This window comes from Sinocyclocheilus rhinocerous, unplaced genomic scaffold (genome assembly GCF_001515625.1).
Source record: "Sinocyclocheilus rhinocerous isolate Xijiao unplaced genomic scaffold, SAMN03320098_v1.1 scaffold35, whole genome shotgun sequence".
Lineage (NCBI taxonomy): Eukaryota > Metazoa > Chordata > Actinopteri > Cypriniformes > Cyprinidae > Sinocyclocheilus > Sinocyclocheilus rhinocerous.
The window spans coordinates 369,596-393,926 of NW_015661991.1; the positions used below are offsets into that span (position 1 = coordinate 369,596).

The 24,331-nt window shown below is 34.4% G+C and overlaps 1 protein-coding gene across 3 annotated transcripts; it reads right to left on the reverse strand.

Annotated features, from left to right (window-relative positions):
• Positions 1–3,072: 3,072 nt before the first annotated feature.
• On the reverse strand, positions 3,073–22,920 carry tpcn2 (two pore segment channel 2). Of its 3 annotated transcripts, none has more exons than XM_016536877.1 (25): positions 22,501–22,920; positions 20,683–20,735; positions 20,511–20,587; positions 17,722–17,947; positions 17,460–17,576; positions 16,332–16,438; positions 16,088–16,160; positions 14,182–14,281; positions 13,793–13,858; positions 13,341–13,405; positions 12,787–12,896; positions 12,587–12,668; positions 12,416–12,502; positions 10,729–10,848; positions 10,046–10,105; positions 9,684–9,812; positions 9,504–9,553; positions 9,321–9,420; positions 8,866–8,937; positions 8,699–8,772; positions 8,311–8,419; positions 7,922–8,004; positions 7,722–7,803; positions 7,206–7,297; positions 3,073–4,337 (listed from the first exon to the last, which is right to left on the reverse strand). In XM_016536877.1, the coding sequence occupies exons 1-25, from the start codon at positions 22,655–22,657 to the stop codon at positions 4,259–4,261; spliced, it is 2,370 nt and encodes a 789-aa protein (XP_016392363.1). In that variant the 5' UTR covers positions 22,658–22,920; the 3' UTR covers positions 3,073–4,258. The 3 variants fall into 3 exon arrangements, with proteins under 3 accessions (XP_016392363.1, XP_016392364.1, XP_016392362.1); XM_016536878.1 differs by having other exon boundaries at positions 17,770–17,947; positions 20,683–20,741; XM_016536876.1 differs by having other exon boundaries at positions 20,683–20,741.
• Positions 22,921–24,331: the final 1,411 nt, after the last annotated feature.

A 24,331-nucleotide genomic window follows, 5' to 3' on the forward strand; every position in this document is an offset into this window, starting at 1 on the left:
GGTGAGACTTGGTTGAACACAACTTGTTCAAGTGTTTTTGCAATGAAAGGTAAAAGGGAAATCGGTCTGTAGTTCTCTAAAAGAGTTGGGTTAAGAGTGGGTTTCTTAAGAAGTGGGGTTATACGAGCCTGTTTAAATGTTGAGGGAAAAACACCAGTGTGAAGGAATGTGTTAACGATGTGAGTGAGTGCAGGTACAACGGCAGGAGAAATGGCTTGAAGGAGATGAGATGGAATAGGATCAAGCGGACAAGTAGTAGGATGATTGGAAAGGATGAGTTTAGAGACTTCTGCCACAGAGAGTGGAGAGAAGGATGAAAACTAGTGTATGTTTGCTGGTAAGATGTGCTTGACAGTTTGTGGTGTGGCAAATTGTTCACTGAGATTTGTAATTGTATTAATGAAAAATGTGGCAAAGTCGTCAGCTGTAAGAGTTGATGAAGGAAGGGGGAGGAGGAGGACAAAGGAGAGAGGAAAATGTTTTAAAGAGCATGCGAGAGTTAGGTGAATTGTTAATTTTGTTGTGATAGTATGTCCCTTTAGCAGTGGAGACATTAGCAGAGTATGAAGAGAGGAGTGATCGATATACATTAAGGTCAGTAGGATTTTGTGCTTTGCGCCATACTCTTTCTGCAGCTCTGAGCTTACTCACAGAGAACATCAGATAGCCAAGGGGCAGAAGAGGTGGTACAAACTGGCCTGGAAGACAAGGGGCAGACAGTGTCTAAACAAGACGTAAGAGTGGAGCAGAAAGTATCAGTAGCACTGTTAACATCAAGAGATGATAACTGTTCAGGGGAAGGAAGCAAAGATGAAACCATAGCAGATAGCCGGGAGGGTGAGAGAGAGCGTAGGTTACGTCGAAAAGTGACATGTGTAGGGGTATGTGTTGTGTCAGGAACCATGTTGAGGTTAAGAGTAAGGAGGAAGTGATCCGAGGTGTGCAGTGGAGTAACCAGCACATGATCAGTGGAGCAGTGTCGTATGGAAAGCCGTTGTAACATTTAATCTATAAGCCGTACTAGTATCTATTTTCATGGTATTCTCTCCGGCCAATCCGTGATCAGCAGAGTTTTCACGTCACGTTTTGGTAACGGTATGGTTCGCTTGGAACCCCAACCGAGGTGGTACTAAAAAAAGTACCAGGTACCAGGTACTGTACCCAGTGGAAAACCCCCCAAAAGTGAACCATACCGAGCCGTACCGTGCCGTACCATGCAGTGGAAAAGCGCCAATAGTAAAATAAAGCAGGGTACAAAAATACCTTAATGATATACAGGGGAGAGTGGGGTAAGCTGTGCCACTTTTTAAGTTGTCCTCTATAGGCAAAGAGAAATTGCAAAACAAACAGCTAGACAGTTAGATGTTCAGACTATTTGAATGTAGTAAAGCAATTTTCAACATTTTGTAACAGTAGTTCTTGAATTTGAATTATGCTTATCAATACCTGTTTAGCCACTGACACAGCTTGCCCAGAAGCATCTGGCAGATTATAAAAGTGCTTAATCTAATAATTGATCAAATAATACTATAATTTACATGGTTTACATTGCTAAGTTGTCAGTTACACTATACCTGTGAAAAGTTTGGAATAATTAAAATGTTTAATGTTTCTGAAATAAATGTTATATAATATATAATATTTTATCAAAAATACAACAAAAGCAGCAATATTGTGAAATATTATTACAATTTAAAGGAACTGTTTTCTATTTTACTAAATTTTAAAATGTAATTTATTCCTGTGATGGCTGAATTTTCAGCAGCAATTACTCCAGTCTTCAGTGTCAGATGATACTTCAGAAATCATTGTAATATGCAGATTTGTTACTAAAATATAATCAATTCATTGGTGCTCAATTATTATTAATGGTTCTTACTCTACATTTTGAAAACAGTTAATACTTATTAAAAGTTGAAAGTTAATATTATTAATTATACTTTCCCCAAAATTTTAAATGCAAAATATATAAGAAATGTTTCTTGAGCACCAAATCAGCATATTATTTTTACCAAATAAGCATATTATATTTATGAAGGATCATGTGGCAGAAATGTCACATGAGTAACGGCTGCCTAAAATTCAGGAATCAATTACATTTTAGAATATATGAATATGGAAAAGTTGTTGTTTTTTAATTGTAATAATATTTCGCAATATTACTGTTTTTACATCATTTTTGCTGAAATAAGCACAGCCTTGTTGGGCATAAGAGACTTTCAAAAACATTTTAAAAATACACATTATTTCCATTATTCCCCATTTGACTAGTAGTGTATTTTTTCACCCAAATAAATTTGATCTGACAAAAAAATTGAACTGTGTAAAAAAAAAAAATACTGTGACAAATTACATGGAAAAAGAAAAAAAATATCCATTACTTTTCTCACTAAAATCCTCACTGAAGCTACAACACACATCTAGAGGAAAAAGTAAACAAACAGTGGAAGGGAACTCTGTGTATTTGTTTGGAAGATGAAGTGAACACGGTCACTCTGATGTGTGTTCAACACAAGGTCAGGCAGACCACAGCACTGTTTTGGGAAAACATGCCCTGTGTAAGAGGGTGTGTTTGTATGTTTAGCCCCCTAAATCAATGCAAAGTGTGTGTGTGTGTGTGTGTTAGTGCTGATCTACTTTTCTGGAGGCTGAGGAAGTCCATATAATCACCAACTGGCCTATAAAATGGTCTTGCTAAATGGAAATTAGACACTTATGCAAGACCTCAAACACATAGACATGTGTGGTCCTCTTATCGGGGTTATTACACTTTTACTAAATCTAAAATTACCAAAAAATAAATGCAACATTTCTCATATCATCTCATTTAACTTGATGTAGAAAAATATCTCAAATAAAAACTGAAATAAAAATGTAAAACTGAATAGACATTTAAAAAATTGAATCAAAAACTGAATTAAAAAAATTACTAACATTTTATCTAAAAAAAACAAAATGAAAACAAAATATTAAAATAATATTTTTTTGCCTCTTATATGTAATGTCATCTAAAGTTGGTTTGATGTAAAGCATGCTACAGAAAAGTAATGATATAAGCCAGATTTGCCTGAAGACATTTAACAGAGACATTTAATCAAGTTGCTCTCAGAACAGAAAGAACACAATACAGTGGTGTAATTCAACCATTTATACCAATATTCAGTCAAATGTATTGATTGCAGCAAAACGCCATCTGTTGATAATATTGAAAACATGAAAAATATCCCAATAATAACACTTGATAAGGTCACTGAAATTTACTGACGAACAGTCGGCATCATATTATACCCAAAATCCAAAAAAAAAAAAATTTTGATTTTGCATGAAGAGAAACCTAGTTTGTACCATTGAGATTTTTCTTTTTTTTTTCTTGCATTGTGACATGACAATAATTCAGAAAGTTACTTAGTAATACAAAACACTTCTCAATCCTTCTGTCAGGATGCAATGACTGATTTAATTCAATTCTATTTCAGATTACAGTAATGAGAATTAATTTCCTTTCCTTTTTTTAATTTTTGTGGGTGAAATATGATCTGGACATTACTTGACTGTTTTTGAGAGATTCACCCATAAAGATATCTGTAAATATACAGTAAAATCTAACATAAATAAAAGCACTGAACAAACATAATGGCACAGTCAAAAATATAGAATCTACAAATCAATAAAAACACAGCTAAAAGTATTTAAACAGTAATGAGTTATGTCCCTTTGTTTCCATGATTTTTAAAACAATCTATAGATTGTTTTGTTGTTTGATTGTAACAGGCTTAAAAAAATAAAGAAAAATATGGATTTTGTCAAATGCACAACGGAAATGTGTTTTTGATTTTTTCACAAAAACAAAGACTTTCAAACTCAAAGAATGAAATTCTTCCAGACATAGGGTAAATCAAAAACTGTGGTATTGATACTGTATCATAAACACTACTGTAATTTACAGGATGTCTTGAGCATTAAACAAGGACTCTGGGACTCCAGCAGCAGGAGTGTTTTGAGCTAAAGCCTATTTATGAATTGAAGTTCCTCCAAACATTAACTCTGTGACGCTCTGTTAAAAACACATACATCCTTTCCCAGGCCGACCTGAAGCTACACAGATCCTATAATGGGAAACAGGCCCTCCAAAATGGATGGATATGTAAACATGAGGCTCACACAGACGTGATGGAGTCCTGGAGGATTCTGGGTGTTTTGGTGTAATTATGCATTAAAGGCGTCCCGTGAGGTGGAGGTGAGGGGGGCGAGCTTAGGGTCACCAGGAGAGGTGCAGATGAGGATGTTGTTGTAGTTGAGCTAGTAGCTCTTCTTCTGTCGGCTCTTGAACATGTTCTCTGAAGATGGAAGGGCAAAAGAACAGAAAAAAAATGTGATATTTAAACAACCAAACTATAATTTCTCAGAGAGAGAGTTCACCCAAAATGAAATTCTGTCGGTCTGTAAGGGTTTATTTCTTCGTGATCGTGAGCAGCTATTGATTTCCATAGTATTTTCATTTATTGATTTATTTTTTTGACTATGGATGTCAATGGCTACCATCAACTGTTTAGTTACTAACATTCTTCTTCGGGCTTGTTTATAATTAAAAGTACTGCATAATCATAAAGTTCCCTGTGGGCTACCCCGTCACATGAAGAAAAGACTAATAACATTATTTAATACATTCAGTACAAAGATTTTACTAGTTTCAGCATAATAATATTTTATTGGCTTTCATTAAACACGTTATTATCAAATCAGCAAAATCCCATATCTGTAACCCAAATATGTATTTACAAATTGGTTCATAAATACATTTTAATACATATTTACTTAATAAAACGTGTATTTTAATATTGGAAAAACAGGATAACGGCAAGTCTAAGTCATTGAATGTGTACCACAACCTATTTAATTGAGTAAAATATTTTGAAATTTCATTATTTATTTTGAGATTGTATGGGTTTGTTCTGTATTGACAGTGTTCTGTATAGATTATTATTATTTTGTGCGGGTTTTAATAAAAAGTCTATAATTTGACTTAAAAAATTCTGTAGATACCCTGGTTATGATTTTTTTTTTTGCCATATCGCTCACCCCTAGTTTGGCACATGATCGTATAGGAACATCATTCCAGGACCAACAAAAGATGTTGATCCAGGCAAATGACAGAAATAAATAAATAGCAGAAATACTATATATATATATATATAAGGAAATGAAGATGTGTACTCGATCTTAAGGAGTGATAAACAGCAGGATAAATCACACCACATTCCACTAAATTAAATCATTACCCTTCCCTTCCTTCATCAGAGAGGAATGTGAGGGAAAGCTGTGAGGAAAGAGCAGAACGCAGCCTGAAATACTGGGCAGAGGAGCCTCGGGCAAATTCTGTCAAGTATCGGAGCTAAGGTGTACTCATAAATCATAAATCACATAAAATACATCACATTATATAACGAAATAAAACTATAAATCACTGACAGGCTATAGGACTGCAAAAAATAAATGCTTAATAAATGGTTTTGTATTAACTTTTTTACCATTCATTTATGCTTCCATTTTTCTACAAAAATATTTTTTTTCACTTAATACGGCTAATGCGTACTGACTATTGACAAAACGAGCATTCACTTCAATGAGTTACTGAATTATGAATTCAAAAGGTAACACTTTAGTATAGGGACCAATTCTCACTATTAACTAGTTGCTTATTAGCATGCCTATTAATAACATATTGACTGTTTCGACGCCGGAGCAGATGTAGACAAGAATGACTCCTAAGTAGGGATGTTCATTTTAACCGGTTAACCGTTAACCGACCGTAAGAATTTTTGACCGCTGCTCGCAGAAGCGCTGCAGGTGCGTGATGTGATATGAAGACCATGTGAATCCTCATGTTCTGTTGTTTGCTGCTTTTGCGCATGTAAAATTAATCCCCGGGAAACAAATGTTAGTATTTTTTAACGGGTCACAGACACTTATCCTTTCTAATTTAATTCAATTCTAATTTAAAATAATCTTGTCGGTTAACGGTTAATAATCGGTTAACGAGCGTCGGTTGTCGGTTAGGAAAAATAACCGAAATGAACCAGCCTCACCTACAGAAGAAGTGAGTATAAGGTTCTTTTATGAATCTTTGCTAATCACCTTTCCAAATGCTGTGCCAGTTAGCAAGTTCTGCGTCTAAAGTAAACAGTATCATGAGAACTGCTCCTCACCCCACTGAAGAGAGGGGCGGGGTGAGCAGAACTCATTAGCATTTAAAGGAACATGCACTAAAATGGGTTGCTGAAAACAGCTGTTTTTGACAGGGTAAAAAGGGTGTTGTTTTACACTACCATTGAGAAATTTTAACCAAAGTATGTTATAGACTTTTCATTAAGACCCTAAAGAATCATATCATCTTGTGGAAAATGGGCATAGTTGTCCGCTAGTAAAAACATAGTTTTATCAGTCATTATCCGTGTACGAACCAGCGCAAACAGATAATGTTACCTCACGAAGTTAGCCATCAGTCTCCTTGCTTACGTTGAGCATACCAGCTTATTTCTGGTTAAAACACATATGGCTTAATTAAACCAATATTTCCACTTGCCATTGCATCGCGTTTACTACAGTTCAGTTAGTGGATCGGGAGGCGCTGGCTCATGGCTGGCTGGTGTATGACTAAGTGGAGGAGGGGCTAATTTGCGTATTCATAGATCCGCGTATAGTAAATGAGGCAAGGGTGTAGAGTTGCATTCAAGCTATTTTAAGGCATGAGAAAATTATTTTCACAAGAAAAAACATTTAAATATGTCATTTTGATGATCAAAGAGGAGTTTTAAGGGACACAATTTTTGACTACCAACTACCTTACTAACTTTTAATAATACTGAGGCAAAAGTAGTAGTTAATGGTTTCTTAATAGCGAGATAATAGAGTGTGATTAAAATAAAGTGTGACCATTCAAACTCATTTCAAAACTCACTTATTTTCATCTATTGAATTATCACTACTGTCAGACAAACATTCTGATAACTTGATGGTGTTCATAAAATAATTAACAATTGAATCTGAAACAGCTCTATTGATCATATTCTATTGATTCTCACGGATTCATTTTAAAGTGGAAATTTTGCCATTTTTAGAACTAATGGTCGGTAAAACAGTGCGACTTGTTTTCTCCCAGGTCTCTAGAATCATTGATGAGAACTTTACAAAGGCTTTATTCATACCTGAAAATAAGCTGTACAGTGCTTTGATAGGCAATTCTCTCCACATCTTCAACAGAAAGAGCATTACTGCGGTCCCACTTATAGGTGAAATTCTAAACAAAGGGGAAAAAACAAGGTTAACTAGCATGTTTAGAAACAAATTTACTGAGCTGTCAAGAAAAGGTCAGAATTTATTGATTCAGTTACAAACAGTAATGCTAACTAACTGGATGTGCTACTACCGGTTATTAAGGTTAAGGTTAGGGGTTAGTATTGGTTTCAGTGTTGTATAGGCAATCAACACTGTCACTGACATGACCAAATCTTTACACTCAGCTGCGGGACAGGGTGTGTGTTTAACTGGTTTGGAAAAAAGTCATGCTATTGATCATTTGTTCAGTAGTTCATCAGATTTCAGTCATAAAAAATAGGACTATAATATATATTTTTTTCTTTTGGAATAGGAAGACTGGGAATGTGTATTAATAAAGTAAATATGGTCAGTCTTGAATTATTTACAGAAAACAATCTACATACCTCCAAAATGAGGGCCACAAACAGGTTGACCCACATGACTGAAGATGTCAACCACCAGGCCACAAAGTACACCAAGGACCACCTGACATGGAAGAATTATGGGTACACATTTACAAAACCCCGTTCAGTTAAAGCACACGTGTTAAAGACAGACAGAAGGGTGTGTGTGTGTGTGTGTGTGTGTAGAGCGTCTAGCTTACTCTGTAGTGTATCTGGTGTATGCGTCTGTGAAAACATGCCAGTTATTCACCACCATGATATTATAGAGGAGAACCAGAGAGGACTGGAAAAATATGACAGGAAAAATAGTTACATTTTTTTTTATTTAATAGCTCAATAATTGACATTAATTTGCGAGACCAAAAAACAGTTTTCCTTAATTGTATGTAGGCTTAAACCTAAAATATAGGTTTCACTTTTGAAAGTGAAAATAGTATCAAAATAAAAACAAATTTAAAAACACAATTTAATACTTTAAGCCTAGCAAATCTGTTCAAATCCTCTGACTACTTATTCCTCATACGTGCTTATTACGGCATTCTGGGAACTTGTTAAAAACCAAGTTCCCAGAGGCCTCTGTGCAACTTACAGCAAAATCATCAAAGTTGTTTGGCCAGTACTCCAGCTGTTCAAAAGTGCCACAATCCATGCTGAAGGGACCATCTGTTTTGTTCTCAATGCTGGCATTGGAGATTAGACTGAAAGGAGAGCACATAGAGAGAGAAGAAGCTCAGATGTAAAATCTATGAAAATAATAAGAAATGTTTCTTGAGCATAATTAGTATATTACAATGATTTCTGAAGGATCATGTGACACTGAAGACTATAGTAATGGCTGTTGAAAATTCAGTCATCACAGTAATAAATTACAATTTAAAATACATTAAAAAGTAATAAATTGTAATAATACCTCACAATATTACAGTTTTTACTGTATTTTTATGTTTCCTGTTAAATGTGCAGTTGATGAACAGTACCTCATGTTTGATGGAGGGTTTATAGCTCCCTGGAAAAGCCAGATACCAAGGACGGCAAACATATAGTACACTACCTGTATCAGAGAAATGTACAAGTGAAGAGACCATCAGTACGATCAATCACCATCAATAATAAAACTGCTAGTAAAAAGAGTCTGTTCACTCACCAATAGAATGCCAGCAAATGCCCGTAAGTTTTTCACCAGGTCCACAAGAGTGCTGGCCACCACGGCCATCAACTAAAGTAAGCACAAAAAAATCTTTACACATTTATTAAGCATTTATTACATTTTAAGCATTTTTTAGTGCTCTTTTAATGTCAGATGGTATGACCAATTGTGCCAATTATATGAAAAAATACTGGCTCCTGTGAACTGTCTCCTGTGAAATAGGTAAGGAATAATGTACAGTCTATCTATTTATCTATCCATCCATCCATCCAGTATTTTTTAAGCTTTTTATTTTGGTGCACTGAAAACCTTTTAACTTTACTGGTGACCGGCAAAAAACTATTTGAAAAAAGAAATGCAATGGTGCCGGTATGTTTCGCACAGCTGTAGTATCATTTCTCCTTGTGTACATTTAGAACCAATGTGATTCATGTGAGAAGTCCACCACCAACCTTGATTTCTGGAATTATTCGGAGGAAACGGAAGACAATCAACATGTTGACCAGTCGCACCATCTCCCACAAAGCCATCACATGTCGTGGAACCGGATCTCTGTTAACATAAGAGTAAAACATCACATTAAAGCATTTGGAGAAGAGATCAGGAGATTTGTTCTTTAAATTAAGCACACTCACACGTCCTCATAGGGAATCCTGTACGTGATGAATATGGCAATCTGAATTGCCTGTTGAGAATAAAAGAAAAACACAATGGGTCTCCAGTTATTGCCTTCACCATGTAAACAGCTATGTATGCCGCAGAATTCCTAATGATAATTTTAAATCACAAAAAAAATTACACAGGAAATGTGTTACCAGAAGAAGAACAGTGAGGAATCCATCAAAGATGTTATTCCTGTAAGACAGGTAACCTCTCCAACCAAAAGCCACTATTTTCAGCAGCATCTCTATTAAATAGTACAGGATGAAAATACAGTTGAGGATCTAAAAGAAAGAAAATATATTTACATGAATATTTATAGAACCACACAGAAAATGCAGAAAAACACATATATCAACTATTGCGGAAAAAACACCAGGGCATTTTTAAAGTCCACCCAAATGATTTAACACAATGTTATTTATTTATTTTTACAAATGAACCAACAACTAATACTTTTCTACGAAATTATATTTTTACAGCGACATAAATTATTTTCAGTGCATGAAACAGTCACCTCCATATAGAAGTTATTTTTCTCTGACCCAGATTTCTCTGAATTCAGAACCAAGACAGTCTGCAGAAAAACAATAACAGATATCAGATATGAACTTCAAGAATCAAATCATTTTTTTTTTTGCATATGCTATCCACAAGATGGCACCATTTTGCAAAAAAAAAAAAAAACTAAAAACATCCTGCGCTCTACATAGACTTTGCAATCTATTTTTGTAAACTAAATTATTCAAATAATTTTCTGATCTGATTTCAAATAATGCTATAATTTGTTAATAACAACTGTAATAATACAATTATTAAACTAGTTTTATTTTTTATTATATGAATTGTAAGCATTTATGGTGAGTATGAGTACTTTCACATTTGTAGATTTCATTTTATTGTATAAAGTATAATCTGTGGTCAATGTTTAAATACATTTAATGACTTGTTTGTGTAAGAGTAAAGTGTTACACTTGATTATTTAATATTAAAACTTACATATTTCAATCCAATTCAATTTAATTTGGCATTTCTATCTCAAGAGCCCCTTGCAGCTCCATAATGAACCACTAGGTGGTGAACAACCAATCTGGAAGACCCTGTTTTAGTCTACTGAATTCTGGAAAAGTGTGTAATGTTCTTTATGTAGGGTGATGTATATGATAATCAAAGCAAGTAAAAGGAAATATGGTATCTTACACAGATACAGATGACATTTGCCAGAGCGACAACATTCCCCAGCACAGTAATATAAAAGTGACTGTAGATGTTCTGGATATGCCGTAGGACAGGAGAACTGTACTCTGGTTTTGGTGGATGCTGAAGGGAGAAAAAAAAACAAAAAAACAATAATAGAACAGTTAAAATGTCTGTTTACACCAAAGCTGAATTCAGAATTAAATTAAGAGTGTCTTTAGAAATTCCAATTCAACTCCTTCAGTTTGAATCTGAGTAAGTAAAATCTAATTTAAAAGAAATCCAAAAACACTCCAAGTGTGGTTTAATATTACATTATTTTAATATTACATTATTCCACTTTCCTGAAAATTATATACTATTAATATTATTGTTTGTATAAGAATTTTCTACACAATTTAAATTAATTTTATTATATTTATACATATTATATTCAATAATTTAATTTAATAATTAATTATATTATATTATATTATATTATATTATATTATATGTTATTATACATTATTATATTTGTTATAAAAATTAAACTTATTTGTTTGGAACATAGTTGAAGAACACATTATTTTCTAGAATGCTCTCTTAATTGTATTAAAGCCAAACAAAATGAAGCAAACTTATAAGATGCAAATTTTAAACAGTTATCTATTCTTGCCTGTTTCGTTGTTGAATTGGATTAATCAAAACTCGTTTTGGGAGTTTTGTGAATTGCCATACACTGTAAAAAAAATTCCGTAAAATTTACGGTAAAAAAACAGCAGCTGTGGATGCCGTTTTATATTTTATATTTTACCGTAAAAAATACAGTAGCAACGTTTTAGATTTTATAGTTTTAACTCAAATTTACAGTTAAATACCGTAATTTAATTAACTAATATAATGTTAATATATCAACCTATTGAAGTACTGAAATCTGTTTTGTACCTTTGTAATACACTGATAACCACCAAAAGCAGGTGGTGATGAGTTTTGTACCTTTGTAATACACTGATAACCACCAAATGCAGGTGGTGATGAGAAAGTCACATGATGAACCAAAGCCCATCACAAGCAGCTTTTAAATAATAACATATATAGAAGGTGCACAGTGTCATTCACACAAACACCAAACAGCATCATGGTAACACACATGAAACTGAAATAATGCACTAAACATTAATTTAACAACATTAGGTGTAACATACAACCCTAATAAACATAACTGATAAGAAAAAACTAAGTAGAAACATAGTTATTTCAACAAAAAAACATCAAATTTGAAATGTAATGCAGGGAATTCTGGTAATGTCAATTTATGATTATTCACTGTAAATTATATGTTCTTTTTCACTTCTAAAAACGGTATACTACCGTAAAAATTACATGTAATTTCCAATACAGTTTTTCACCGTATATAGTAGGGGAACTTACCGTTAACCATGTAACAGGTTTTTACTGTAGCATTTTTACAGTCTATTACCGTTAAATTCACGGTCAATTTTTACAGTGTACAGCTGTCATTTTGATTCAAATTCTAACTCATAAAATGCAAGGGAACCAATTCTCAACTTGCCCAACCGTGCTATGCACTAATGTCTTAATGATTCTAATACTAATTTAACCAACTTGCACAAACTGTTCAAAAAGTGTAACTTCCTGAATTCAGAATGTACTGTAATGTAAACTGATCCACAAATGTAGACGATCAAACCTCTTTCATAAAATCCTTATCCAGCTCATTAAAGAGCCTCTGGAAGGCCTCGCCATTAATGAAGCCATCTGGGAACTGCTGAGCAGCCTGGAGGAAACAAAAGACAGGTAAAACAAACAACCATGTCATGCACTATTTACTATAACAAACTATTCTGCAATCTGTACTGACCTTAATGATAGCCTGCCTGCAGTAAGACTTCATGTGAACTCTATCCATGACCTGCAGAAACATGTTCACCGCCACTCGCTCCCTGAGCAGCAACAGGAAAAGTCATGTGACCAGGCATAAAACACCACATTAGAGATATAAAGAGTAAATGTTTGCTATAAGGAAGAAAGACTAAAGTGCTGGAGAGGACTGGATCTTACACATGGCCTTCAGATTGAGTGCTGGTGTGCCCTCGGCCTGGACAGCACAGCACCTCGAAAGCAGCCCGAATACCCAGACGCCTCCTGATTATAGACGTCTGAACTGACATCTAAACACACAGACCATAACAACAATAATAAAAGGAACAGTTCACCTAAAATCAACATTTACTGACCCTCATTTTGTCACAAACATGTATGACTTCACAAAACACAAGAGGAATTTTTGAAGAATTTTCACGCCACTCTTTTCCATACAATAATAATTATGGTATGCCTTAAAACCAATTGAAAAAACAGGGTCATACGGAAAACTTTTATTGTGCTTTTTTTTTTTTTTGTCATTTTTGGAGCTTGATGGGCTCTGGTCAGTTCTGTTGTATGGAAAAGAGGAGCTTGGAAATGATAAAATACATTCTATGCTCCATGGGGAAAAAAACAGTCATATGAGTTTGGAAATAATAACAGAATATAGATTGCTGAACTATTCTTCTAGCAAACAAGCACAAATTCCTAAAACAACGTCTAATGTAAGTCACGTAACTGTCACTCACCAGTAAATATCCCCTGAACTGGTTATAAATAATAGCCGTCATTAGATTCATTAACAAATATGTCCCTAAAAGAAAAGAAAAAAAATTGTCAATGTTTAATGCAGGTGGAAAATTTTGAATGCAAGTAATATTAACTGCAGTGTGCGTGCGTGTAAATATACACTATGAGTCAAAAGTTTTTGAAAAGAAGTCTCTTATGCTCACCAAAGCTGCACTGAAAAAATACAGTAAAAAATTAAAATAAATTGCATCAAATTTAATGCAAATTTGATGCAATTTATTCCTGAGTTTTCAGCAGCCATTACTCAGAGACACATTTCTTCAGAAATAATTATTAGAGACTTCTTTTAGAAATATTGCAAAATCTTATATTATTCCAATGTTTTGACCAGTAGTATATGTCTGTATGTGTGTGTGTGTGTGTGTGTGTGTTGAGTGCCATTAAAACTTACCAAACACACTAAAGAGTATAAAAAATATAGAATAGCCACGGTTCAGAGAGTATGCTGGAATCATGACTGTTGACAGAGGAAGACACGTTGACATACACACAGATTACAAGAAAGGTTGTAGGCCATTTTAGGCAGTTTCACATTTAAAATGAATACAGATACCTGTGAAAGTTTAACAGAACTTTGTGACAAGTCACAAGACATCATGTCATGTGGTTAAAGCCAATGACTCATAGCCTCCACTGCAATGAGCCACAGATGACTGAGAATTCGACACAACGGTGTCAAAATGTCATCTGTCACTGACCATCTAAAACTTTACCGAGTCATTCAGAGATTTGCACCTCCTGAGAGACTTTAACAACATTTAGAGTCAAATGAAGACGTACCATCAGGGTTGTTGGCTGTCGTTAGCAGCACTAGCAGAGAAGACAGGGCCTTTGGCAGGTTTTTGAAGTAGGTTTCCCATTCTCCATTCTTCTTAGGGTCCTACAGAAACACATCTATTCAGTCAACTGTAGCAACTCACTTGGAATAAAAGTGTCTGCTAAATGATTCAGTGTAAATGTAAAGATTAGATGGTATTTGTTCCTTTACTGGCCAGATGACGATTACAAATTGCACATTTAGATTAACTAAATAACTAATTAAAACTAAACTACATTTATTAACAAACTAAACTAATTGTTTGTAATTATCCAGATTTACTAACAGTTTTACTCCAGCTGACCTTATTGCATATGCATTTGTAGCAGTTTCCCTTTCAGACGCAAAATTTATGGGAGGAGAGTAGGCCTATTTAAATGAATCATGCAACATGATTTAGTAAGGTTTGCGGTAGTCAATTTACTGGTATTTGCACCACTCAAAAAAAGCATGTCTTAACCCATTTTGCATTTGACTTGGTTGCGACTGCTGCAGCCAGGAGGAAGCATTGCTTGGTAGAAGGGAGAGACTTTTTTCCACTCGTATTAATTTATTTGGAATGCCAGAGGAAGATGTTATCCGTACATATTATATGCCAAGCCACATAATTTTTTTATTTGCTCTGCTTTTTTGCTACCTTAATTTGTGCTGATCTTGGTAGATTACGTTGTTCATTATGGAAATGAGATGTTGCATCTGTTCTTTAATTTACGCATTGTCAGTAAATCACCCGCAGAACTTTCCACTTCCATCTGCAGTGAATATTTTTGGAACTGTGCTCTCGCACTAATTTGTCTTGTTTGGTAAATCTGGCCCTTAGTACATTACTGAGGGTTTCTGTAGGTTTTATCAAGGTAAAATTAAGACTATTTAAGACCTTTTTAAAAACAAGTAAAGAAAATATAAGGAATAAATTGAAGAGAATACAATAATATGCCCAAGTCAATATGCTCTCTTAATGTAAATGTCTAGAGAGAACACGAGTTACCAAAAAAAACACTTTACTTCCTGATCACACTGCAAAAAAGCTGATTTTCTTCCACAGTAATTTTGTGCAAAATGTCTCTTAAGATACATTTACTTGAGGAGCAAATTGACATAAGAAGTCTGAAATTGATCAAAATGAAGTGAGTTTGAAGCAAAATGAAGCGAGTTTGATTAAAATATGAACATATCTGCCAATGGGCTCAGAAAAATTCTACTTAATTCAAAGGGGAAAAAGTTTTCATACCCCATTGACAGATATTTGCTCTTGTTTTACACAAACTCACTCAATTTAGTTATTTTTCAAGAACTTACATTTGCATGTAAATGTATCTTGATTTATTTTCACTTTTACAATGTATGCAACATTTAATGCCATGACTTTATCAGCTTTAGACTTTCTGCTCTTATTTAAAAAGGCTTTTTTAAGACCCACACAAACCCTGATTACATTTTTAAATTTTCTGAATACATTTTTAGTGGTGCTTGCCTGTGCAAAAATTGCTGCCAGGATGCTAAAGTGTTGTCGTTGGATGCTGTGTGGTTTCTGAGGTGTTCAGCATGTAGCTATGTGGCTGCTTACTGGCCCATGTCAAAAGATCCCACATCCAAGTCTCTATATTCTGATATCTAGATATGACTCCGGTTTCTCCATCAACATAAGTCTTTAGGATTTTTATTGTCTGCCCAGTAAAAATCTGATCTCTTGAACATCTCTCCTCAATAAGCAACACTAACGTATCATTCATGTCCAAAGCACGAATTGATGAGTATGAGTTATGTGGCAAAATGTAATACTTGGGGACAGAGGCTTGTTTAAATCAAAAAGTGGGCCCATATAAGTATTGATAGAAATTATGTGATAAGGATGTGATCACTTCTTACATCTGATTTGGCAAAGATCAGCATTCCTATCATGGTGAATAAGCAGATGTGTAATGCCAGAAGCAGAATAACACTGAAACGGAAAGAGTGAAAAACAGACAGAACAGATCCGGTCAATGTTTATCCGGTCATTTTTAAATTATAATATTAGAATGGAACTGCACACAAATTGAGAAGTGAAAATAAGGAATTAAATGGAGGCTGTTATGGGGAAAAACCCTTATTACAGAAAATATGTTATTACCTTGCTATTTCCGGAAGAGTCCTTTTGATACATTTTAGAGTTTTCTTCATAAGGGAAGAGTTTTGCAAGAGGAAAAATGGGCGAATTAGTCTCCTGACTCTTAAACTCTGTGGGACAGAATGACAGGGAAGCATTACAATCAACGAACCTGATGCTGACAGCTGACCGAGACATTTACTTAAGATGATGATTAGATTGTCCAAAAATTAACATTTCATTTAATTTCCCTCAGGTCATATTTGATGTTCTTATGCAAATTAGATTTAAGTGACAATGGAGGGCAAGATGTAAAATACAACTTAAATTTTGGTCTGTTCTTCAAATGAGGGCAAGTTAAATCAAAATAAAAAAAGAATTGTAAATTAAAATTTTAACTGCACTTTAATGAAGTTCATTTAGAATTTATTTTTACTTGCATTTCTATGAATTATAAGAACATTTGTGACCCTGGACCACAAAACCAGTCATAAGGGTCAATTTTTCGAAATTGAGATTTATACATCACCTGAATATCTAGAATCTGAGGGTGCAAAAAAATCTAAATATTGAGAAAATCGCGTTTAAAGTTGTCCAAATGAAGTTCTTAGCAATGCATATTACTAATCAAAAATTAAGTTTTAATATATTTACAGTAGGAAATTTACAAAATATCTTCATGGAACATGATCTTTACTTAATATCCTAATGATTTTTAGCTTAAAAGAAAAATCAATAATTTTGACACTTACAATGTATTTTTGGCTATTGCTACAAATATACCCCAGCGACTTAAGACTGGTTTTGTGGTCCAACAGGGTCACATTTTATTTTGCCAATAGTGTTGGGCAGATTACATGTGGGGACTTTCGATATTTAATTTAATGAAACTACATAAAAAGGTATATTTATGTCATATTGAATTAATTTAGTAATTTATTGTCACATTTAACTTAATACTATTTCAATCTTCAGTTTAATGTAATGCGTTAATTGCCATTTCTTTGTAATTATTTGTGGAATTTACTAGCAATTTCGAGTGAAAACTTTCTACGCCAATTTGTTTTATAGTGTAAATATTGTCATATACTGTTATAGTGTAAAGAGGCATAATAAATAAGCAGCTTTGTAGTACAGTTCTTATAAACTCACCTCACTGCACATCATGCTAATACTCAACATCCAATCAATAACTGATGCTGCAATCACTACTATATAACCAATCAGCCATTTGTTCATACGAAACTCCTCCCATCCTATCAGATAACTCTGCAAAACACACAAAACATCCAATATGTTCTTTAATATAATATTAAGCAACTTAAGTCATATTACAAAAGAGGTCTGTTTAACTCTGTCATATGGGCTTGAATGACATATAATGACAGAATTTTCATTTTTTTGAGTGAACTACCTGTTTAATGCTATCCCAATAGTCAACTGAATATTTCTGGATTTCTACCTTCACAGTGACATCTAGGATGAAGATACAAAGGCAGACTATCTCAATCCCCTCCGTCAGTCCACAGGGTGGCTCCCAAGGCTTGGGTTTGAAACGAATGTCCGAGGTGTAGGTCAAAGAGGAGGGTGTCTCAATGAAAGCCAGTCCCAGTACAACAGCAATAGTGAACCCCAGACCCCTTCAAGAGAAAGAGAGTGTGGAACTGATACTGACAGAGAGAAACATAAGCAAATGACCACATAAGCAGCTAGAGGGTACAGGTCAAAATAATTGCAGGAAGGTTGCAGGTCCAGTTTTTTTTTTTTACAAAAAGTAGTTTCGCTTTCAGGCCGGCGGCTAGAGTGAGCGGCGGCCGGCGGATTCGACGAAGGAGCTTGCGGCAACCACATGTGACGACCCCGGGCTGGACTCTGCTTTGTCCACGGTGAAAGCCGATCCGGCGATCCACAGCGCGAAGTTGATGTATTTCCTCAGCGACCAGCACGGATCAGCTCTAGGCATGACGAAGCAGATATCGTCCTCTTTTGGAAGGCCAAACAAAGTAGTTTCGCTTTCACGAAATCTTCCCACATCATAGACGTAGATATGTGGAGGCGTGTTAGAACAAGCCGTTTTAGGTAGGCGTGGTTCACTCGTAACTTTTATAAAGAATATCTCTTTGGATTTGAGACTTTAGTCTTTGCAACTTTACAGATCTTCTTTATGCACCAAGAGCTTGTAACACTTCAAAGAGAAAGGAAAAATTGAAATCGCATCATATGACCCCTTTAAATTAACCTTTTCCTTCACTAGGCAAATTAGGTTATTGGCCATTTAGAACTTCTAATAGCCAAAATAGAAATATTGCACATAAAGTGGATTATCAAAATCAGACACACACAAAAATCTCTGTGACAGCATTTCATTTTTAAATATAGCTTACTCCAAAATGAATGTTTAATGTTAAACACTGAAGATTAGTGGACAGGCTGTAATTTCAAAAATGTATCCCAAATGTTTCCTTACAAATGTCAACTTACTGAGAACTGAAGCCTTTCTTCCATTAATATCCATTAAAAAATGCCAACCTGTTCTCACTCCCAAGGTGTCTGAAAATAATGCCCCAAAATATCATACCATGATAACAAAATTATATCCCAGCATTTAATTTAACGAATGTAAAATTCTCATGCCCTTCATATCAGTATATTGACGACAAATGTTTTTAAATACGGCGCATTGCAATAAACACGCTAAAGGGTGCTTTGGTATCTGTATAATGACACGCAGAAGTCTTGGACATGCGGCATTTATCGGACCCCTAGGAACTGAGAACGGCTTGATAAGTGGCCTCTTGTCTCCAAGTGCTCTGGAAGACAGTAAGCTGGTCACAAAAAAAGGGCTAATGGAAAGAAAAAAGCTGCTCGGATATAATTCTCTATATGAAGACTTTATTCAAGCCAAAAAAACATATTTATTCTTGAAAAATGCACAATGCACAATCTAAATTTTGTTAATGTAATTCAATAGTAAACTTTGTGAGGACACTTTGTCATTGCAGGATATTTGTCTCGTCTCTTTTTGCTTTGTTTTGCTAATGCTGGAGGCTGTTTTTATGGGAAGTGCTAGCGATGGCATGTAAAATGATAGATTTACTAATCACATCCCACCAAACTGGCTAGTGAGTTGATATGTGTAACCCAGCATGGGTGATTTTCACCCACATTTGGCAGGTTTTAATTTCTATCCCTGCAAGGATACCGGAAAGGGACATGATGTAACTATAAGTGCTGTTTCCATTCCACCCACAGGAACTATACTGGTAATGCATTATTACTGTAGAAGCTCTTCTACCTAGAACTGTAATCACACCACAAAAGGATGACATGGACAACTTAATAGCTCCAAAAACGAACATTTTGTAATGTCGTGTAATGTAAAATACAAGGAATATTTCTGCTTTTAAACCCTCTAGAATGTGAATTTTATTTGATTTTACAAATTAAGAGACAAGTCTAACCTTTCTGTGGTAATTGACAACATGTCTGATCCAATCCAACAACAAGGTTCTGTGAATAAAGCTTAAAGAACTATGAAATGGCTTTGTGATCTTAGTTTTCTTGTCTGTGTTAACGTACAGTATCTCCAATAACAGGACGTTGAGGCAGGGAATATTGAAGGGATTGTCCCAATTAGCTTTTTATCTTCCTTAATGGGACATATATCCAAGTAAAAAGGCTTCTTGAATGACAAATTGTGGGTAAGACTTGATGTTATCCATTGGAACTGTCTGGATCGTAATAGACCATAATAGTTTAATAGTTTCCAAAAAAATATATAATAATTATTATATATATATATAAAATCTGCTAAAAGTTATTTTGTCAACTTTTAGGTGTACCACTTTTGTTTTTTTACCAGTTGAGAAACACTGATTGAAATAACTACGGTATGCAATGAAAAGGAAAAACAAAGTACCTACATTTTGTCAAAATTCAGTAATGACTGAAAGCAAGGCTCTCTGAGTATGATCTGTCTTGTTACTGATGGATTTGGCTCACCTATACTATGATTTAGACACAACTACAGAGTGTGAATACTGATACCAAATAAACAAAAATTCAATCATGTTTTTATATAAACCTATGAAGCAATTTTTCACAATTCCAGTGTTGCCGTAGTAACTGTTTTTTTTTTTGTATGGCACATGGCTGGCAAAGAAAAAAATCTTAAATAAAAAGCATAAATTTCTGCTTGCTTACCACTGGCAAATTTTGGAATAATACCATCTATATAACCGTAAGGACCCAGAATCAACCCTGTGATTGATGGATCGATACTGTGGAAAAGAGCACAAACAGGGAAATCAGACATTCATTCAATCAATATAAAAAATAATTTTAAAAAATGTTAGAAAAAAAATAAAATAATAACCTGAATTGCATCTTCAATAAATACAACTGCCTGCTGGATATAGAGGTCTGCATCTGCATCTGTGTTAAAGGAAAGACAAATAAACAAAAAATAAAAATAAATAAATAAAAAGTTTTAGTTGTGAATTTTGTTCATGCGTTTGACTTTTTTACAAAAATGTCCCAAAAGGTTTTGCATTGGAGATCTTGTAATATTAAACAAAGTTAAACTATTAAATTCTCTGTAATCTAAACAAAAACATAGTAAAAGATATTTTGGCTCCATAAAAATCATTCCCATATTGCACTCGCACTCCCTATTTAACCACTCGCAGAGTCTGGTGCAAAATTTACTGGATCATTCTATGGCCTGTACCTCTACCCTGTGTTGAAAAAAATAATAATATTCTGATTGTAAAACTATGTGTGTAGGCATATTTTTAAGTGTCACAGGATATTCAGGAGCTACCAAACCTGAACTTCTCAACAGGAAATGAGTCAGCAAATCCAAACCATCCTTGAGCGATTACGCTAAGTAGAACAATAAAGAGCCACTGAAAGTTTCATTTGACTTCGTACTGGAGACATAAAATAACTAACATGCACATATTTTACTGTATTACTACATATAACTAACAGCAATATATTTTTACAGCATTTATTAACCTTTGTTGATGGTTTTTTTTAAATCAATGTCCATGTTAGTTCAGTTTATCTATTGTTAACATAAAAGTTTTGATCTGAAAAATGTTTTCATAAATGTTGATAAAAATTAACTAAGATTAATAAATGCTGTAGATGTACTGCTATTTGTTAGTTCGTGATAACTAATTTAGCTAACTAATGTCAACAAATAAAAACTTTATTCTAAACATGCCAAAATCACAGACTAAAACAAACTAGTCAGTTTGACATTCAGATTACCTTGATATGAAATGAGCCAGCAAATCCAAACCATCCTTGAGCGATTACGCTAAGTAGAACAATAAAGAGCCACTGAAAGTTTCATTTGACTTCGTACTGGAGACATACAATAACTAACATGCACATATTTTACTGTATTACTACATATAACTAACAGCAATATATTTTTACAGCATTTATTAACCTTTGTTGATGGTTTTTTTTTAATCAATGTCCATGTTAGTTCAGTTTATCTATTGTTAACATAAAAGTTTTGATCTGAAAAATGTTTTCATAAATGTTGATAAAAATTAACTAAGATTAATAAATGCTGTAGATGTACTGCTATTTGTTAGTTCGTGATAACTAATTTAGCTAACTAATGTCAACAAATAAAAACTTTATTCTAAACATGCCAAAATCACAGACTAAAACAAACTAGTCAGTTTGACATTCAGATTACCTTGACATAATGTTCGAATTGTATTTTGCAACACTTTTTATAACTAGTCTGAACAAGATTTTCACACATCCACCCAAAACACCTTTAGCTGCCCCAGATTTCTGCTAAAATATGAAAACTAATCTTTGACAAGTATTACATTAACTGTAAACAATAAAAATACATTTTCAGTATGTCTAACTATCTTCACTTGTAATTTCATACATCATTCAAGAAAGCAACAAATGAAGTCAAAGTAGATGACCTGCAGAGGCAATAAGAAGACAATGGTGTGTTTGTCTGACAGCAAAGACAGAAACCAAACAGAGGTGAATGAATTGATACCAGCCTCGCAGAGCCACAACCTTTAGACTTTTATTAAATAACACACAGAGATAAAGAATAAACTACAAGACAGCAGAACAAGGTTGAGGAAAAGTTTTAAAGGCTAAGTCAGGACACTTTCGTCAGGTCAGACTGATAAAACATACGTACCCTCGTACACAGGGTAAGAATCGTCAGTCACTGAATAGGACAGTCGTCTTGATCCTGGTGATTCTTCGTGTTGATAATGTTCACCATTATCATGAGATCCATAATCACCAGAGTCCCGGTTAATGCTGCCAGTCAGTAGCGGCTCTTCTTCTTCCATCTAGACAATCGCTACAAGTCTCCAAATATGCCAAATAAATCCCAAACAGGGCGTTAAAGATATCGGTAGTGACGAAGGACAAACCTAAACGAGTCTTCTGCCCATGTCTGTAAATAAAGTGACAGTCTCGCTAGTAACCATAGTGGAGACGCACTTGTTTTTATCCCCACAGTACTGAGTCCGTGTAACATTTCAGCGAGAGCAACAGTGCTCGGGGTGTTTTTAGGAGCCGTCAACTCCTCCCATATCCTCAGATCACTCACTCACTCACTCACTCACTCACTCATATGAAACTTTCTGCTCGCTCATGTCAGAGCACTAACTAGTTAAGTTTCATTTTACCGAATCGGTTCGAATGATTCTTTACAATGAATCAGTTCACCCTCCAAAAATGCACTTGTTCAGTCATCACCCAAAATACGTTTTAGTTACATTCTGATGTTTTTCCACAATGTTTTATAGATTAAATATTATATAGAGCTCGTCACATGCTGAAGTTTAAGGTGTTTTTGAAGGTAAGTGATAAAACACTGTGCGAACCGGTTCAAAAGAATCACTAAAAAGAACTCATTCGAAAGAAGAGCATTATCTTCTGCTGGTGTTATATTGCGTTCAAATAAACGTCCGTCTTTGTTTATAACGAAGGGTCATTTTAATCTAGGCAAATGGTTGGGATTTATGAGCCTATAGTGTTCAGCTTGTCCTAAATTTTCCTTCGAGTTCATTTGCGTCATGAGCTGCAAACGGATTGAGCAAGCGTGGGAATTTACTTGCGACACTCTTAATACGGGTTATAATAACAGTTAAATAATACATTAATGAATCTCCCTGAAATAAACTCTTTTTTTCTTCTCATTTATATGTATATAAAACGTTTGTGCGCACGCGTGTGTGTATGATAGCTGTACCAACGTGTGTTCACTTCAGACCTTTTCACACATACAAAGAGGAAGTCAATTCTCTAACACCCAACACGTCCACATCCGCTCTCTCGTGCGTTCTGCCTTAAGACAACTTTAAAAGTTCCTTTCAAACTTAAAAATATCTTTCAAATCTACATTTGTACGCCATAATGAATACAACATGAAAATCACACTTTTATTTTGTTTTTGTTTTTTAAATTGGTAATCAATTAATTGCATTTTTGTCCTCGCCATCACATTCTATCCTGTTAGTCGTTGAAACTATAATAGCTAAACAAAAAGCCGCTTCCAAAATCATTTCTTAGGAAGTGATATGTTTGGTGGGAAAACTATAACCAGCGGCTTTTCAACAACACAGACAACAGTAGCATTAGCAAAAGATAAATAAAAAATAAAAATAAAAAAAGATGATTTGCTGTATTAGTTGCTTTGTCTCACTTTAAAACGTTCCATTCTGTTTTCCCACGTCAACACTTACTTATTATGTTTTTACATTTTAAAAATTACCCTCAAGTTAAAAGCATAGTTCATCCCAAAGTGAAAATCCTGTCATTATTTACTCATTCTCATGTCATTCCAAACCTGCATGACGTTCTTTCTTCTGTGGTCGTAAAATATAAGATATTTTCAAGAACAACCATGTCTATAAAAATAAAGTCAATGGTAACCAAAACAGTTTCTTTAACAACATTCTTTAAAACAAAAATACTTGGAAAGAAAGTCATACAGGTTTGGAACAACATGAGGGTGA